A 19,446-nucleotide genomic window follows, 5' to 3' on the forward strand; every position below is an offset into this window, starting at 1 on the left:
TACTTATCAATAAATAATAAATTGTTGATTTTGCATCTTATTATGAAAATCCAATAAACATATCCATGGTTATAGTCTGAATACTGTAACTTTATGTAGTGACATAAACAGGATCAACTTCACACTATATAGCTTAAATTGTCTAATAAGTATATGGATGAAATTTGGTATCTCATTCTGGTAACACTATTGGATGCGGCCCACTCTGTAGATGTTACAAAGAGTTGTAAAGTGCTACTAATGATGTGATCAACAGATCATTCATGTTGAGACATGCAATGAGTTTGCATATAGACTGGACCACGAAAATAGTCACTTTTCTTTATTACGACCGTTTACTGTTAAAATTGACTATTTCATTTTTTACATAACCTAGGTTAACTCGATCTTAATCCTGAGATAGCTACGAACTCCTGTTTGTTTGGGATTATCCTTTGATCTACACACGGTGAGAGTAGTCCAACAGCACTGCTCAATAAGCTTCCCATTTTGGGGATAAGATTGGATGAATAGCTGGGGACATAGCCTTGTAAGATGAAATTCACTCTTACCCGATTTAGGGTTAGCAAATAGGTTAATCTCTTAAGTACTGATTCCAGGTCTTGAACAATCGGGGCCCCACCTTCTCATGGAAGAGAAAGGATTTGATTCATAGCTGTTATGAATCAAAATTGTTCATTAGAGGGTCAGTGGGAACTTAAGGAACAAGATGTATTCATAGTGGTAAAACGGTTATTTTGACCTAGTTGTGATTACGAACAACCTATGAAGAATCGACTTACTGATTATGGTTATAAAGTGGACATAATATATCTACAATGAAGGGAGTTCAACTATAGGCTACAGTGGAGTGTCTCATTAGTTAACGAATGGGGGTTAGATCAATCTAATGAGTTTAGTCGATTAATCTCGAATCGTTGGAGTTCATGATTTATAAGTCCGCTGGGTCCCTTTACTAGCTCGTAAATAGTTAAGCTTTAGAGTAGCTTGAGAAATTAATTTGAAACGTTCAAATTAAAATTAAGCGGAATATGAGAATATATATTTAAATATGATTTAAATATATGAAGATGATCTTGTGCAAAGATTAATTTAATATTTTATATTAAATTAAATAATATTATTTAAAAATTAATCTATTTAATTTTATGAAATTAAATTTCAGTTTTAAAAATAAAAATTGAATTTAGAAATATTTTTTTGATTTTGAGAAAAGTTGGAAAGTTGAAATACATGCACAAATTGAAGATCAAGATTTTTCATTACCCATCTTCTTCATGCTCACACAAAACCCACTTTCTCTTCTTCATTAACTCCAAGCATGAGCTGAAGCCATGCACATTTCTTCTATGCATATACATCTGTAATAAATAAAGTAGAATGGAGTGATTTTGAGTTATGCATTCAACAGAAATTTTAGAGAAAATTTCGAGCTGAAGAAGAGTTATTCAAATAGTACTGGTGCAGTGAGCTTTTCTATGTAATTCTGTTGCTTGAAGTTGTTCTTAAGTCCCACAACTCGGTCTAGTGCTCCAAGAGGATAGTGAGGAAGATCTTGAGGTGGTTCATGGTGATCTTTGGAGAAGACTACTACTGTTTGATCAAGATCTTGAAGAGTTCTTCAAAGATATGATCTAAAACCCTCTTATTTAGATGAGTATGCTTTAGTTTCTACCAAAATTAGTGAATTTGAATGTCTATTGATCCTTGTTACTTCCTCTACTTATTATTACACTCTTATAAAAAGAAGCAGTATGGCTCAGAAAGTTCTTGACTGATCTGGAAGTAGTTCCTAATATGCACCCGCCTGTCACTTTCTATTGTGACAACAGTGGAGTAGTTGCAAATTCAAAGGAACCTTGAAGCCATAAAAGAGGAAAGCATATCAAGTGGAAGTACCATCTCATCAGGGAGATTGTAAACAGAGGAGACGTAATTATCACGCCGATAGCTTCACAAGACAACTTAGTTGATCCATTTATAGAGGCCCTCTCGGCTAAAGTGTTTGAGGGTTACCTAGTAGGACTAGGTCTACGAGATATTCATCACTAGGGAAAGTGGGAGAATTTATGGGTATTAAAATGCCCTAGTTTATTATATTTGTACGTTTTATTCCCTCCGTGTAAACTTAACATTGTATATATTTGTATATATTAATCCACTGGAGTTTTAGTCCAAGTGAGAGTATTTTAGGATTTATGTCTTAAAACTCGCAGTTTGTAAAAAGATAAACATATTTTATAGTCAATAAACTTATTATTGGTTTTATAAATTGCATACATAAAAGTCTAAATCCAATAAACTAAGATCTATGGAAATTATATGAATACTTAAACTTTATGTAGAGATATAAAGATGGATCAAGTTCGAGTAAATAGCAAAAACGATCTATAGTACATGATTAAGGTTGGGTACCTTATTCCGGTAACACTATTGGATGCGGCCTACTCTGTAGCTGTTACATGGTGTTGTAAAGTTACTACAAATGAAGTGATCCAGATTCGTTCATGTATTTGATATAAGGAGTGAGGGCGTCCTATGCAATGAGTTTGCATAAGATCGGACCAAGAAATAAGTCACTCTTACTTTATAACGTTGTTTATTGTATAAGACTGATTATTTCATTTAGATGACCTAGGTAACTCGATCTTAATCTTGAGCTAACTACGAACTCTTGTTTATTCGGGATTATCCTTAGATTTGCATAGGTGAGGGTTAGCTCAACAGCGTTGGCTCAATAAGCCTCCCATTTCAGAGGTAAGACCGAATAGATAGCTGGAGACATAAGGTGCAGGACGAAATTCATGCCTACCCGATTTAGGAATAGGAGAAAGGTTGTTCTCTCAAGTACTATATCCAGGTCTTGAACAAGGGGCCCTACCCTCTCACTGGGCTGGGAGAGATTTGGTTTAGTGACTAGATCACAAACCAGCTATTCATTAGAGAATCAGTAGGAACTTACGGAGTAAGACGTAATCTCGAGGGTAAGACATACATTTGACCCAGCCGTTATTACGAACAACCTCTTAAGGGTTGACTTACTAATTATGGTTAAATCGTGTGAACATAATATATCTACAGTGAGGGGAGTGCAACTATGGGCTTTAAGGGATTGACCCATTAGTTAACGAATGGGGGTTAATTCGGTGTAACGAGTTTAGCCAATTAATCTCGGATCGTTGGAGCCCATGGTCTATAGGTCTGCGAGGTCCCCCTACAAGCTTGTAAATGGATTAGCTTTAAAGTAGCATGATAAGTTAATTTGAAACGTTGAAATTAGAATTAAAGGAATTAATAATTATATGAGATATAATTACACATTTAATTTTAAGAATTAAATAGAATAGGAGAATTAGTATTTAAATATGATTTAAATATATGAAGGTGGATTTGTGTAAAATTAATTTAATATTTGATATTAAATTAATTAGAATTAATTAAATTGTTTAAATAAATATTTATTAATTTTCTTAGAAAAATTAATTTATGAAATTAATTTTGTAAAATTAATTTTTTCAATTTTTTGAAATCAAATTGATTTCTGAAATCATTTGGTAAAAATTGAAAAAGTTTGAAAAACACAAAATGGAATTATGGTATTTCCCAATTGCACCTCCAACTAGCTCACACAAAACCCACCTAAGTTTGTCGTCAATAACTCCAAGCATGAGCTATATCTCATGGAACCATCTTCTTTGCATGAAAATCCTGCAATATATTGAGAAGATTGGAGTGAAATTGAGGCATGCATCTATAGTGTTTTTATTGAAAATTCGAGTTGAAGAAGTTGTTCTTTAAATGGGTTGTTGCAGTGAGTTCTTCTCCAAGTTCCCTTCATTCAAGCTTATTTTGAGTCTCACAACTCAATCTAGAGCTCCAAGAGAATAGTGGGGAAGATCTTAAGGTAGTTCACAGCAAGATTCGGAAAAGTTTATAACTGAGAATCAAGATTTCAAGAAGTTCTACAAAGGTAGGGCTTGAAACCCTCTTGTTATTGTTTGAGCATGCTTCAGTTACTGCCAAAATTAATGAATTAGAGTGCTTATTGATTCTTGCTGCTTTTGCTGCTTGCTAATATACTCCGACACTCCTTCCCACCTTGAGGGTAACTAGATGAGTGTTTCTTTAAGTGGTGTCTCCGAGACTTGAACAAAAGGCGCTACCCTCTCTGGCCCGAGAGGGATTTCTTTTTATTGGTTGGACAATAAACATATTGTTCATTAGAGGAGCACTAGTACTTAAGGAGCCAGAGGTAACCCAAGGATAAAATGGTAATTTGACCCAGTTGGAGATACGAACACTCGTGAAGGATTAACATGCTAGTATTGGTCTATATTCATGGACACAAAAATATATCTATAGTGAGAAAAGTGTAATTCTGGGTCTTTAGTGGAGTGTACCCACAATTAACAAATTTTGATTAACATGGTTAATGAGTTTAATCAATTAATTGTGGGAGGTTTTGACCTACAGGTCCACCAGGTCCCCTCGTTAGCTCACTAGAGGATACTTAAGAGGGATAACTTGAATTGTTCAAATTAATTTAAGGAAACTATATTTTAATGTAATTAATTATTGATATGATCTATAATTAAATTGGGAAATAATATTTGAATAAGATTTAAGTTAATTAACTGAAGTGAATTAGAATCACAAAGAATTATTTAATATAGAGGTTTTGCACATACACATATGTGTATGATAATTAAATGTATACATTAAAATGGGTTTAATGTATAAGTAGTTATTTAATCATTCTGCAAATTAAAATTAAATAAGTATTATTTAATTGTGTTAATTGATTAACTAAGCGTTATTTAATTAAATGGGCTAATCAATTAAATAAACGTTATTTAATTAATTATAGAATAGGAAAATGTATTGGGAAATGGGTTTGTCCGTTCTCTATATAAAGACCTCCACATGGCCCTTTGAGAATGCACTGATTACACAATTCTTATTACAGAGAAACTCTAATAATATACAACTCCCTAGTGTTATTGTGCAGAATTTTTTCTGAGTCTCTCTACCCTCCAAAACCTTATTCTCTTCTCCCTCTCCCAATAGTTTGATACCCCTATCTCTCTATTGGAATCCTAAAGAATATCGAGGTAACTCTCGTGGTAGTGTTTGAGATCGCTCAAAGAGTTGTTTGTGGTTAAGACCATTTGGAGATCCATTCGTTGGAACCTTGGAGAGGACAGTTCGTAGCACTTGGGGAATCTACAAAGACAAGAACCGTTATAATCATTTCCTCAATAGCATGCTAGTTTACGTGTTTATTAATTCAGTTTAGTATAACGATTTTATTTACTATAAAAATCAAATTGTGGGATGCAAGGCGTTCTAACACAATGCTTCCGTTGCGGGATTTGATCCCTTCAATTCGTATCTGAGTCAATTCCTTGCATCTTCGTACTTCATATTTTTCTAAACAAAATCATTTAGAGGTGGGTTTAATAATTTGCATTGTAAATGTTTGAATGTTGGTTTTCAAAACTGATGTTTTCGATTTTGGCCCTTGATTACTTCTTAATTTAATTAAACTGTAAGAGCTCGTTGTATTTTTTGAATTGTTACAAACCGTTTGATTCAAATTTTTTATGTGGAGATATGTGAGTAGGGGTATCCTATACAAAAAGTTGGCATAATCTTGAGTGAGTTGTAAACTCCTGTCTGTGAGGGCTCGTCCTTTGATTTGCATGGATGAGGGTGGCTTGATTTGCCCACTCAAAATGCCTACCATTTTGGGGACTTGACCAAATGGGAAGCTGGAAATGTAATTTCACAAGTTGAAATTGACTCTTTCCCATATAAGGAAAGTAGATGAGGAGTCCCCTTAAGCCACGACTTGAACAATGGGGTCCTGCTCTCTCATTGGCCCGAGAGAGACTTAGTTTATGATTGCATTATAAACAAATTTTTAGAGGACCAGTAGTATTTGAGGAGATAGAAGTAATTACAATGCTAAAACAAACATTTTATCAGTTGTAATTACAAACAACTCGGGAAAGATCATCTTATATGTAGTGATTATATCTGTGGATACACCTTGTCCTATAGTGTATAAGAATGCAACTATGGGTTTATAGTAGCTTACCCCATAGTTAATGAATGTAGGTTAATTAATAAGCAAATACATGGAGTAAGGCATGGGTGTATCAACGATACATCTAACACCAATCAACATTTCAAGAGCATGAAGAGTATATCTAACAACAATAATTATCCAATCAATAATTTATTTTGAATTAAACATGTATGTTTCATTTTATAAACATGATATTCCAAATATATCAGTAGTTTGTATCAAATATAAGACATAAGTGTCTCAGATATCAATCATTAAATACTTGAAGTAACACATGAGTGTCTCATGATTATATCTAGCAACAATTAACATTTCAAATGTATTGACAATATATCATATATAAGACACGAGTGTATGAAACATCAATTAGTAAATACTAGAAGTGAGACATGAGTCTATCAAACAATATGTCTAACATCAATCACAACAATTCAATTATACTAGCAACAAATTTTAATAATCAACATTCAATTAGTAACTTATTTTGAGAAAGTAAATTTAATAATCAACATTCAATTAACAACTTATTTTGAGAGATATAAATTTGGGTGTACTAATTGTACCAACAATCTTACAACCTATCGTCTTTTTTTGTATATCAACAATATATAAAAATTATAGAGTACGCCAATGATCTATAAAACATTAATTAACAAACATATATTAAATTTGTTTAGTATATTCATTAATGTATGAATATCAATAAAAAAAATTGTAGAGTGCACCAATAATCATCGGACACCAAGCAACATTCGTTTTAAAGAATATTAAAATTTGAAGAACATAAATAAGCTAACAAAATATCAACTGATTCATTTTCGACCAAATTTAGGTTTGGTATACCAAGTATTTCAAATATATAAGGTGATATACCAAGATTGATGACCATCACATATATACTAAATAATATATAAAAAAGAATGGATACCAAATGAATAAACTGCTATATCAACAAAACTCGTCTCACTGTATCTATAAGTTTAAATTTGGTTGCTGAATGAGAAGTCATCGCCATTTTATACCCCTAAATTTTTTGTTGAAAACAGATTTTCTATTTTTTTTCCTATTTTGCAAATTTTAAAAATGGTAAGACAGAAATGCAATTTTTTGTATCTTTTTGCTATTGTTACAAAATGGCTGTAATAATTAATCCAGTTAAATACAATAACACCTCTCTTTGAGAATGACATAATATGTTTAAATTCTAAAGGAGATGTTATCCCTAAACTCGAGTTAATGTCTATACCTTCAAAATTGAAAGTCCTTTTTATTTATTTATTTGTATTTAAAATTAGCAATAATAAAAAGTACAATAATTAATTACATAATTACAAAAAAAGTGATAGTTTTGTATTCTCACAAATATAGAATTGAATAATGAATGATGTTATAATAAAATTAATAACTATTAAACTCGGTTAAATTACAAGGCAGTGTGGCAAAAATTGTGTGCAAGGGAAAATCGTGGTAGTGCCACGATGCTAAAAGTGTTTCACTTTTTGAAATTTTAACCTAATAACCTAGAGTTTTTTGGCAGGCAACCACATCAACTTTTGGAGTTTTTGAGAACTAGAGAGAGGATTTAAAGAAGAGTGTGGAGTTTTCTTGATGATGGAGGGATAGAAAATGGTTCGAGGGTCAAATCCATCTTGGAAACACGATTAGAAACTGGATAATTCTTCTTTCCCTTTTGTTTGTTTTATACTATTGAATTCAAGATAAAAAAAAGTTTTACAAGCATATTCTATTGATGAAGAAATAAACTTGGACTATTCCAATTATCGAATCTCACAGAACTAGATTAATTTTGAAGTTGATTATGACTATGGACCAATGAAACCAAGATAACCAACGAAAAGCTTATACACAAAAACAAGGTATTGACTACTTTGACATGTATTCGCGTGTAACAAAAATAGCTACAATTAGAGCCTTGATTGCATTAGCTACCATCCATAGACTTTTAGTTCATTAAAAGGATGTCCAAACTGTTTTTTTTTTAATGGTGATCTAGAATAATAGGTTTATTTAATACAACCCGAATGGCTTTACTGTTTTTGGTCAAGAAAATATAGTTTGAAAAATTATAAAATCTTTTTTTGGTCTTAAGCAAGCTCTAAAACAATGGTATGAAAAATTCAACAATACATTAATAAAAAAATAAAAAAAAGGTTTAAAGTGAATTCCTCTGACACGTGTGTTTATTCAAATTTTTTTTTAAGTAGAGTATATGATTATGTGCTTGTATGTTGATGATCTGCTCATCTTTGGAACAAATATAGAGGTAATAAATAATACCAAATTGTTATTATTGTCGCATTTTGAAATAAAAGACCTAGGGAAAGGTGATATAATACTTGATGTTAAAATACAGAAAATTATTTTTTCTGTGTTAATAATGTTATATTGAAAAATTATTAAAGAGATTTGGTTACTTTGATGATCCTCTTATAAGAATATCTTATGATTCTAATATAAATATTAAGAAAAATAAAGGAGTTGGCATGTCTCAATCTGAAAATGCAAAGATCATAGATAGTGTTATGTTTTTAATAACTTATACCAGACTTGATATTGTATACGCTATGAGTAGATTGAGTAGATATAAACATAATCCTAGTAAAGATTAATTGAAGTGCTCTTCGTCGTTTGTTGACATATCATAAGGGCAAATAGACTATTGTTTGCATTTCAATACTTCTCTGTTGTGTTAGAAGGTTATTGTGATGCAAATTAGGTAATTGATAATGACGAGGTCAATTCTACTAGTAGATATGTATTCTTACTCGATGGAGGAACGTATTGTGGATGTCTGCAAAAACAGACATGTATAGCTAGGTCCACTATGAAATCTGAATTTATTGCTCTATAGTTAGTAGGACAAGAGTCTGAGTAGCTTAGAAGTCTACTAAAAGATGTATCATTGTGGAGGGCATCAGTACCGATTTCTGTTCATTGTGATTCACAAGTTGCCATATGAATTCCCAAAAATAGTGTATATAATGGCAAAAGGAGGTATATCTATCTTAGACATAAAACTGTGAAACAATTGTTAAAAGGAGTTATTTCCTTTGAATTTGTGAGGCCTGAGAGGAATCTGACTAACCCTCTTACCAAACGACTAAAAGGAAAAATAATTTTAGAATCCTCAGTGAACATGGGGCTTTAACCCTTATAGTTGTTCATAGCTCCCTATCTAGGTGGTCTATTGCGATAGACTTGATGATCCATAGTCCTTTTTTTTTTTTTCGGGAGGTCTATTGCGATAAAATTGATGATCCATAGCCTTTTATTTGGGTGCTCATAGTATGAACTTGATGGATATAACTGAAACCTTTAAATGATTCATAACTCTTTCTTTGGGTGGTCCTGATATGGACCTGATGGATAATGTTGAAATCTTCATAACTGGATATCTTAGTACTTTGTCTTTGACAGACTTGATGAAGTTGGTTGTGGTACGGACTAGATGACGAAGTTTTCATACCTTAGTTTTGAGTGGTTGGTTTATAATAGGCTTGATGAAGCATTTGACGTGATAGTGAATGTGTGACTCCTTTTATGAAAGAGTTTAAGGGTATCTTTCTAGAGCCTTCACGATGACCCAAGTTTTACGTGCATGACCTTAATTAGCATATTCTATATCGCGGAATCAACAAAAAATACTTGGAGTAAAACGTGTTATGGTGTGACCTCTTTTATGAAAGTTTAAAAGGTAACTCACTTTCTCTAATGAAGTTGTTTCCCCGATTCACTATGCATTAATTAAAATCGTTAGATATTGATGTTTAAATTTGATCTTCTTTCTCTGCCCATAATATTTTCTTCAAATAATTTGTTTTGTTGTAATTTTGTTATAACAACAATTTGTGGGGGTATTTGGAAATGACTCTTGAACTTAGGCCCATGGCAAAAGTAAAAACAATCCCACAATGAACAATCAAGCATTGCCTTAAAGGTATAAATACCAATAAATTCTAGTGGAAACTCCAAAGTGTGTGGTGGTCGTGGAAGTATAGTCCTTTCACCAAATGCGCATACCTCCCCTTGGTAGGTTTGAAGCACGTTAATGCAAAAAAGAAACAACTTTTTATTACTTATTCGTTTAATTTTTTCAACCTAAAAATTAAAATTTACTGTTTGTGATTGTTTCTTTTCATTCTGACGGTTAAAACCCTAGCCGTTTTGATCAACTTCTTTTTTAAAAACCCAGAAACACCAATATGAAAAATAAGGGTTTTCCAATATTATTTTGTGCACTCTCATCTAACTATTTTCCATTCCATTATGTTATGAGCATCGTTTTCTCCTTGATTCCGATCCATTTATTGACGAGTGCACCCTTGAATTTGGATGTTGTACTAACCTTGGAGAGCAACCAACACCACTATTGACATCGAGGTTGTCTCGTAATTTCTTTCAGGGCAGTGATTTCTTTACGACACAACAACTCTTTTGCATCGTTTTTTACACAAAAAGTATAGAAGGTGTATTTACTAAATTAAATAATTCTAAATTTTTCGTTTTTATAATTTAAAATATTTATCTACATTTACATTCAATCGTTATTTCAAGCGATAGTTCTATAATATATAGATATCGACATGTTGGATTGATATGGACATTTTATACTCTTATATAACTTTGACAATGATAAGATCAAAGAGAGACTTGACTAATCTATTCAGTGTGAAATGCTAGATGGACAGAAGTTGACTCCTTAACCCAAGGTCTTTTTCAACTGCACCTTCAAAAATTTAAGGTCCTTTAATTTCTTTCTTTTTCTGGTAGAATTAAATGTCAGAACAATAATTGAAACTTCTATCAGGTGACCTATCTATTAATTTACATACTGAGCTATCTATCAGCTGCCGTAATTGAAACTTTTTCCCAGTGGCACTTTCATATTATTTATCGTTTTCAGTACAACAAATTGAATGGGTAAATTTGAACTTCCTAAAGAGCAACAGTAATATCAAATGTACTAAAAAAAAGAAAAGTACGTATTAATTAACTACTTATGTTCTATGTATCCAAATTTCAAACATTAAATAATGAAAATCATTTATTCAAAATAATAATAAAAAAAAAAAATCATACTGATTGAACTAAAAACAAAATGTTACGCCACTCAATTATCCATAATTTGATTTCCTTTTTTTTTTTTTTACTTGATTTAACATGATTAATGGGATGAGCTCTTAAGATATCAAATCTTTATATATATATACACAAGTTTTATCCTTTCATAAATATTATTTGATGGAATTAAAATTTTATTATCCGTATTAGTTAGGAAAGTTACTATTTCTACCTTAAAAGTTTAACTTGACAAAACTAACTTTTTTAAAAAAAAACTAATTTTTCAAACATATTTTTCTTACTTTTTCACATTTTAATTGAAGGACGTCATGATATCTCCCTAAATGAGCTATCTTAGTGCCTCAAGTCTCACTAATTTAGAATGACTAATGAGTTTAAATTCTAGATTTTTGTAAGAATTCAAACACTACATGTATTTCAAAGCGTTATAGACGATTTAGGGCTAATTTAGAGCTATTAGGAATGACATTTTATAGTGATTCGTCACTGAACACACGGATATTAAATAAGATGTCCTAGCAATCACAGAGACAACAAGAGATGTATAAACAACATATCAAGAAAGCAATACTTACAATTTGACCAGTTCGATCATATACCATCTATGTCTAAGAGATAGAATGCTCGGAAAAGATAAATTCACTAATATGAAATAGTGAATCGTTTACAACATTGTAACTATCTGTAAGCACTGGTAATTACAGTGACACGCATAGAGTCTAATCATCTAGGCTCCCCCTAGATGTGAGGCTCCTTATCAATTAAACTTAGTTTCTCCCCAAGTATATGAATATTATTGAAGATATACTTCAACTCCCCTAAATGTGTGAGATTCTATCTCATTTGACATTATCTTTCTCCTTTCTCGTGAACGTCCTTCACTTGAAGAACTTAAGCTCCCCTAAATTTAGAGAAATCTTTCTCTCGTAACGAAGCCTTAAGCTCTCCCTAAGACTATGACAAACATCTTGTTCATAAAGCTTCAATGATAATTTAAAGCAGCAACTTGTAGAGAAAAAACAATACTAAATCGAAGTTACAATGTTTGGTCACCATACGATTAAAAATTCTTCAAATAAACAAAGTACAAGTGGTAACCCTAACCAAGCTACATTTTTTTAAATAAATAGAAATAGCAGAAATGGAAATCACCCTCAAACAAAATCTAGAAGGACAAAATATGGAAAGAACCCAGAAAGAATAATTTTATAAAACTTTCCATATAAGGAAAGAATAAATTACACGATTGGCATCTTGAGAGATATCTTGTGAGACAATTTATGAGACAATACTAAAACAAGTAACGAACCAACCTTCTGCAACCTTAAATAAATATAAAGCCAAATATAAATCTCTAACCAAGAGGTTAAGAAAGCATCCAAGGCTTCAAAGGAGATCAATGGTCTAAAATCCAATTTCATTTTTAAAAAATAGCCAAAAGAGTTTCAGTTTGGGAATATAGCCAAGCTGTTGAATTTACTACTTTTTAAAATCCACAAATGGACAAATATACCCTTACTGACCAATCTTACCATTATGGTGTATATTATAAAGAAATCTAATAATTTTATATTTAGTTATGTAAAATGGAAATTTAAGTGTAAAAAAATTGACTCATCAATTTAAGTTAATTTTAGTTTACATAAGGCATGTGGGTGTAAAAATGATGCTTTTACCCTATAGATAACCAATTTCAAGAACTAAAAGGACAAAGCTACACAATATTCAGTAAATAATAAAGATAAAAATAAATTTAGAATAACGAAAAAGTATTTCAACAATCGGTCTAATATTAATATAAGCACAACTTGATTGTTTATAATATATATTTTCTGCTAAGAGATACGAGAGGTTTTAATCTTCATCCTGATACATTTTAAGAAAACACTCCATCAATCATCTTACATCTGGGATATGTGTCCCCAAAATGTCTATCTTTATACTATTATCCACAAAATTAATACTGTTGCTAACAAGAAATTGGTCGGTGGAGTTTGGAGTTTCATCCAATAAACTTATCATCTCTTCCGAGTTGGATAAATTGTTGTTAATCCATGAATGTTGAACCTGCATCACTCTCAAGCCCTCTAATTCCATAGCCACCTCTTTCATGCTAGGTCGCTCCTCTCCTTTCACTCTTACACACTCCTTAGCTACTTTTACTACTTCTTTTATTTGATTCAACTTCCCTTCATCCATCACCATTCCCTTGTCCACAATTTCTACTAAACGATCTTCTTTCATTGCACGAAAGACATACATGGCCAGATTCCTCTCTATTTCTGGTCCATCAAAACGCACTGCCTTCTTCCCTGTTATAAGCTCTAGAAGCACAATTCCAAAGCTGTACACATCACTTTTCTCTGTCAACTCACTTGTTAACAAGTATTCAGGGTCCAAATATCCAAGAGTTCCTTGCACCATCGTGGATAACTGAGTTTGATCCATTGGAACTAACTTCGAGGCACCAAAATCCGACACCTTTGCAGTTAAATTATGGTCTAACAGTATGTTAGCGGATTTGATATCTCTGTGGATAATTGGAGTAGAAGCTGAAGAATGCAAATATGAAATGACCCCTGCAGTTTCTGAAGCTATTCTCAAGCGAGCTTCCCACGAAAGATGATTAGAATAGTACTTTGTTTGGTCATGGATGTGGTCAAAGAGCGTGCCGTTGGGGATGAACTCGTACACCAATAATGGAACTTGTGTCTCCAAACAACACCCTAAGAGCTTGACCACGTTACGGTGGTTGACTTGGGACAAAATAATGACTTCATTGATGAATTGGGAAGTTTGGGATTGGTCAACTAATTGTGATTTTTTAATGGCGACAACCGAACCATCGTCCAAGACTCCTTTGTGAACAGTGCCATAGCCACCTTTTCCTACCACTGTGCTTTCGTTGAACTTGTTTGTAGCTTTTTCCAACTCCTCTTGGCTAAAAATTTTGACTGTGTCAGCAGGTGACTGCCACTGAGAAAGGTGTTGTTGAAGCATGGTGCCTCCATTGTTCTTGAAAAACTTCTCTTTCTGTTGGATGAACTTCCACTTCTTGTAACCCAAGTATAACCATGAGATACCGATTAGCAAAACTACAAACCCCACACCAGTTCCTGCATTTTATTTGATCCACATTATACATCATTTTATATTTGTTTCGTTTTTTAATCAGAAAACATATAGATTTCGAAATAAAACCTCACCAATGATAATTTGAATCAACATGGAGTTGGAGTACTTTCGTTTGCAACCTGCTCCCTCACGTTTTCCATCTCCTTCATACTTCTCGGGACAATAGCAGGTATAATTTCCTGCTTTGTTTTCACACTTGGCTTGGGGTACACATGGATCGGATCCATCTTCACATTCATTTATATCTGAAAAATACCCCAAATTGAATGAAAAAAAAAAACAAAGGAAAGACTTCAAATTGGACCATCTAGTGTATAATTTGAACTATAAATTTTAATTTCAGTACATTGGACTTTAGACTAAAATAAGTATTCAATTTTTACCGTTGGTTCAATTTCTACTAATTCACCCACTTATTTTGACGAATAATTAATAATATAAAAATCTTCACAAATTTATTAATTTCAATAAAATAATATTTGTTTGAGGAATGCACAAATTGATCATTGAGTAATTTTGTCAAAATTCATAAATATATATATAGTATAATTATCTATAACTAGAATGTGAAAGGTATTTGGAAAGAAAGAAAATTTTACCTTGACAACCTTGAGGGAGATAAGGATTTCCATGGAAACCATCCAAGCACTGACAATAATATTCAGATCCATCAAGTGATAAGCTACTATTCCTCCTGCTGTTTGGTCCACATAGGCATTTGTCTTTGTTGTTGGGTGGTTGGCAAGTATCATTTTTGATGCCCCAATCAAGCACAAGCGGAAGTCTGTCTTCCGTGATGTTTTGAATATATTTTTTGGAGAAACTAAATTGGTTTTGTTGGACAACAAATGCAAAGCCACATGGATTGAAGCTCTGTACACGGCTGTGATTATAGAAGCTTCTAACCTCCACTTCTATTGCTTTTAGGCCTTTGGGAATTTCCAACTGACAGCACCCATTCCCAGAGCAGGACCCATCTTCTATAGTTACATCACTCTCTGCAGTACACAATGCCATGCACCCACTTGTGTAGGATTCATTCCGAAGTCTACCGTAGATAAAAGCATATGTATCACAGCCGACAACCGTGAACTTGTTCTTGGTGTTGGAAATTGTGAACTCGCGGAGACTAAGTCTGTTTCTGTGTCTGTTATTGATGCCAGGATGGCCATTTTTTCTTTAGCAATCTCGGGCTATGTGGCTCAAGATGTGGAGCTCGCCATAGTGCGATATATTGGTTACTTCAATGTTGCCCCTCCTTAGAAATGGCTTTGGAGGATGATAATGAGTTCGGACCTTTAATATTAATATTGTTGTTTTCAAAACTTATTAGAGGAATATTGTTGTTTTGAAACTTATTAGAGAAATATTGTTGTTTTGGGAGTTCGAGGCTAGAAGTTCAGGGTTGAAGATTCGACTAATGTAGAGGTCAAATGTTGAGAACTCGACAAACAAAAAAAACTTAGAAACAATACGTAAATTAGGGTTGTCGAGGGTTGAAGTTTCGACATACATAAGTCGAAACTTCAACTCTCGACAAGGAAAAGGAAATCTCGCTAGTTTTGACATACATAAGTCGAAACTTCAACCCTCGACAAGGAAGATAAGTGGGTGAAACAGATTGTAAGAGAAAGCGAGATTGTAAGAGAGAACGAGATTGAGAGCGAGATTGTAGGAGAGAGCAAGATTGAAAGCGAGATTGTAGGAGAGAGCGAGATTGTAGGATGGGACAATCTCCAACATCTATGGATCGCTCTCTCCTACAATCTCGCTCTCATTCTCGCTCTCTCTCACAATCTCGATCTCTCTGAACATCTCACTCTCTTTTACAATCTCGCTCTCAATCTCGCTCTCTCAATCTCGCTCTCTCTTACAATCTCGTTCTTACAATCTCGTTCTCTCAATCTCACTCTCTCTTACAATCTCCCTCAGAATCTCGCTCTCTCTTACAATTCAAAATTCTGTTATTGTTGTTATTTTTTCATTAATGATTACTAGCTTTTTTTCTCATTGGTCATGTATATATATATATATATCTATGGAAAATAAATAAATTTATTGTATATTCAATTTTTTTTATTATAAAGTTGTACATTATTCTTTTAATTAAGTTGTACATTATTCTTTTAATTAAGTTGTAAATTATTCTTCTAATTAAGTTGTACATTATTCTTCTAATTAAGTTGTACATTATTCTTTTAATTAAGTTGTACATTATTCTTCTAATTAAGTTGTACATTATTCTTTTATTTAAGTTGTACATTATTCTTCTAATTAAGTTGTACATTATTCTTTTAATTAAGTTGTACATTATTCTTCTAATTGAGAAACAAATATTTTTTTAATTGAGAAATAAATATTTTTTTTTCAGATCATAGCTTTAAACCCAGGACCTGTTGATCCCGATGTTTTGTACGACCAGTCCATTCATCGATCATCTGTCGTATGGCGAGATCGTACTACTGGAGAAATATCTTGCAAGCATCGAGAGGCAGTTCTCCAGCGCACTATCCCGCTCCACCCTCGAATACTACCGCTACTGCGCACATCTAGATTCTATGGAGTTGCCAGATTAGGATTTATTTAGTTGGACTGGCATCTGATCACAGCCTTGGTTGAGAGTTGGAGGCCCAAGATGCATACATTCCATATGTCTGTTGGAGAGTGCACTATCACTCTACAAGATATAGAAGTGTTGTTGGGGTTATCTGTTGACGGTGAGCCAGTCACCGGAGTGATGTACGATGACTGGTTAGAAGTTTGTCAACTGTGCCTCGGTGCGACCCCACCTGCCGACAAGATTAAAGGATCAAGGTTAAGTTTAATATGGTTAGGAACACAATTTCGTGAGCTCATAGATGATACAGACGAGGAAGCCGTCATAAGATATGCGCGAACATATATACTACAAATGATGGGTGGAAGTTTGTTTTCAGATAAATCAAGTCATTTTGTTCACTTGATGTTCCTACCACTGTTAGCTAACCTCCATGATGTGGGGTGGTATTCGTGGGGTGGAGCATGCTTGGCATGGTTGTATAGACAACTATGCAAAGTAACAAGACCTGAGATTCGAGAGATAACTGAACCTCCCATACTTTTGCAACTATGGGCTTGGGAGCGATTTCTAACAATGGCTCCACAGCTACAACATGTTAATGACGCTCAGTTAGTTGGACGAGCATACGATTTTCGGTATGTTGTTTTAATTCAATTTAATTTTTATATCACTGATCTAGTTAATTTAAATTCTAAATTATCAATTTAAAAATTTAGGTGGAGAGTCAAATTTTGTGTGACTAGGACAGCCACACATGTAGTCAGCCAGTATAGATACATGTTTAATCTACTTCAACCTAAACAGGTACATTACACTAAACCTAATTGATTATTTTATACACATTTTTATTGTATTTGTCTTTAATATTCTCTAATATAATATTTTGTGTTTCAGGTTATTTGGGAGCTGTACAAAATTATTATGCATACTTTGCCTAATTTTTGTACGAATGGTCAAAACATATGGCAGACGATGAGTCCTCTCATATATTTTCACATTGGTGAGTGGCATCTTCCTGACAGGGTGATGAGACAATTCGGTTTTCAACAGAATGTCCCATCGCCTTATAATACTGAACCGGTACTGCATTATATTGACCTAAGGACTAGAGATTGATCCGAAAAAGTTGCACATTTGGTAGTGCGATGGCACTATCGTGCAAGATTTATTGCAGTGGGGGTTTCTCTTAAACAGTTTGACACAGATGTCATTCCAGAATATATTCATTGGTATAATAATATCACAAGGCGCTACGTCATTCGTCCGGGAGCAGCTATGGGTCATCTGGTAAATGTATATTATCTAATTATTTGTAATTTAAATTTATTTTAAATATTGTCTAATTGTTTTATAATTCACAGAGATCGAACAACCGTAGACTCCGTGAGGTTGCGAATGATCTGAACTAGGTTCTTGCTATATGTAGTGACAACCAAAGCTATATAGAGGAAATTCATTATATGTACGATATATCTATTGTTCCTCCACCAGCTCCTAGACGTAGAAGACCTATTCGGGAAGAGGATGAGTTTGATGAGGTTGACATAATGTGGAAGGGTTGTCCCCTATGATGCAAACGCAGAGTCAAACTGATTATGTTAGTCCGATGATGATGGTGCCAGCATTTGGTTCAGGACATTATGACTCAGAGGCTGGTCCTTCGTCTTCATACGTTCATGGACATGGTCGAGGTTATGGAGAGCATAATGAATATTTATATTATGAAGTGCGTGCAAAGGTACCAGAGCAACATCAAGAAGAACCCGAGCAACCTTAAGTTCGAAGTCGACGACGACAACCAGCTCGAAATCGACGACGTCCACCTTGTGGGACACATTGATTTTTGTAATTATTTTTATATAAATGAGATATTTAATTTACATTTTTTTTATTTTTATGAGATATTATTTTTTTTAATTTATTTTTTTTATATATTATGAATAGTAATTATTTTGATATAGAAACTTTTAAATGTCACTAACATAAATAATAACATCAGATAGTCTAAATCTAAAAAGTTAGGTAAAAAAAACTTCAATATTCAAATGTACATATTTTAAATAATAATTTGGGGACATAATAAATCAAATCAACACTCAAAACCTTCACATGCAAGTCTATAAATAAAACTGTATTATTGATATAAAGAACAGAAATTTTAATCACAGTAGTGAGGTCAATAGTTTAAAAGATTTTACAATAATGATCTTGGATTCCTTTTGTACATTTGGTACCAAGATTTTGATGGAGTTTTTTTTCTTTTTTTTTAAATTATAAATAATAATAAAATATTTTTAGAAATTTTTTTTATAAAATGGAAAATTAAAAAAAAAAAAAAAAAAGAAGAAAGAAAGAAGAAGGTGGAATGTGTAATAATTAAAAAAGAAATAAAAGGGAAATTTGTATGGATATCTCACTCTCGCTCAAAATCTCGCTCTCGCTCTCAAGATCTTGATCTCGCTCTCAAGATCTCGCTCTCACTCTCGCTCTCAAACTCTCGCTCTCTCAAACTCTCGCTCTCTCTCAAAATCTCGCTCTCTCAAATCTCGTTCTCTCT

The 19,446-nt window shown here is 33.0% G+C and overlaps 1 protein-coding gene across 1 annotated transcript; it reads right to left on the reverse strand.

Moving 5' to 3' along the window:
• Window positions 1-12,966: 12,966 nt before the first annotated feature.
• LOC150036758 (wall-associated receptor kinase 2-like) lies at window positions 12,967-16,939 on the reverse strand. The gene is made up of 3 exons (XM_090312726.1): window positions 14,929-16,939; window positions 14,401-14,574; window positions 12,967-14,310 (listed from the first exon to the last, which is right to left on the reverse strand). The coding sequence occupies exons 1-3, from the start codon at window positions 15,344-15,346 to the stop codon at window positions 13,091-13,093; spliced, it is 1,812 nt and encodes a 603-aa protein (XP_090168852.1). The 5' UTR covers window positions 15,347-16,939; the 3' UTR covers window positions 12,967-13,090.
• Between the last annotated feature and the right edge of the window lie 2,507 nt (window positions 16,940-19,446).

This window comes from Benincasa hispida, chromosome 4 (genome assembly GCF_027475165.1).
Source record: "Benincasa hispida cultivar pf3 chromosome 4, pf3_genome.v1.1, whole genome shotgun sequence".
Classification (NCBI taxonomy): domain Eukaryota; kingdom Viridiplantae; phylum Streptophyta; class Magnoliopsida; order Cucurbitales; family Cucurbitaceae; genus Benincasa; species Benincasa hispida.

Excerpts from the sequence above, each read along its gene's own strand:
- LOC150036758 (XM_090312726.1), bottom strand. The coding sequence starts at position 15,346 with ATGGCATTGTGTACTGCAGAGAGTGATGTAACTATAGAAGATGGGTCC. Across the intron at positions 14,575-14,928 it reads TCTCCCTCAAGGTTGTCAAG|ATATAAATGAATGTGAAGAT; the intron begins GTAAAATTTTCT and ends GGTATTTTTCAG. Across the intron at positions 14,311-14,400 it reads GTTGATTCAAATTATCATTG|GAACTGGTGTGGGGTTTGTA; the intron begins GTGAGGTTTTAT and ends AATAAAATGCAG.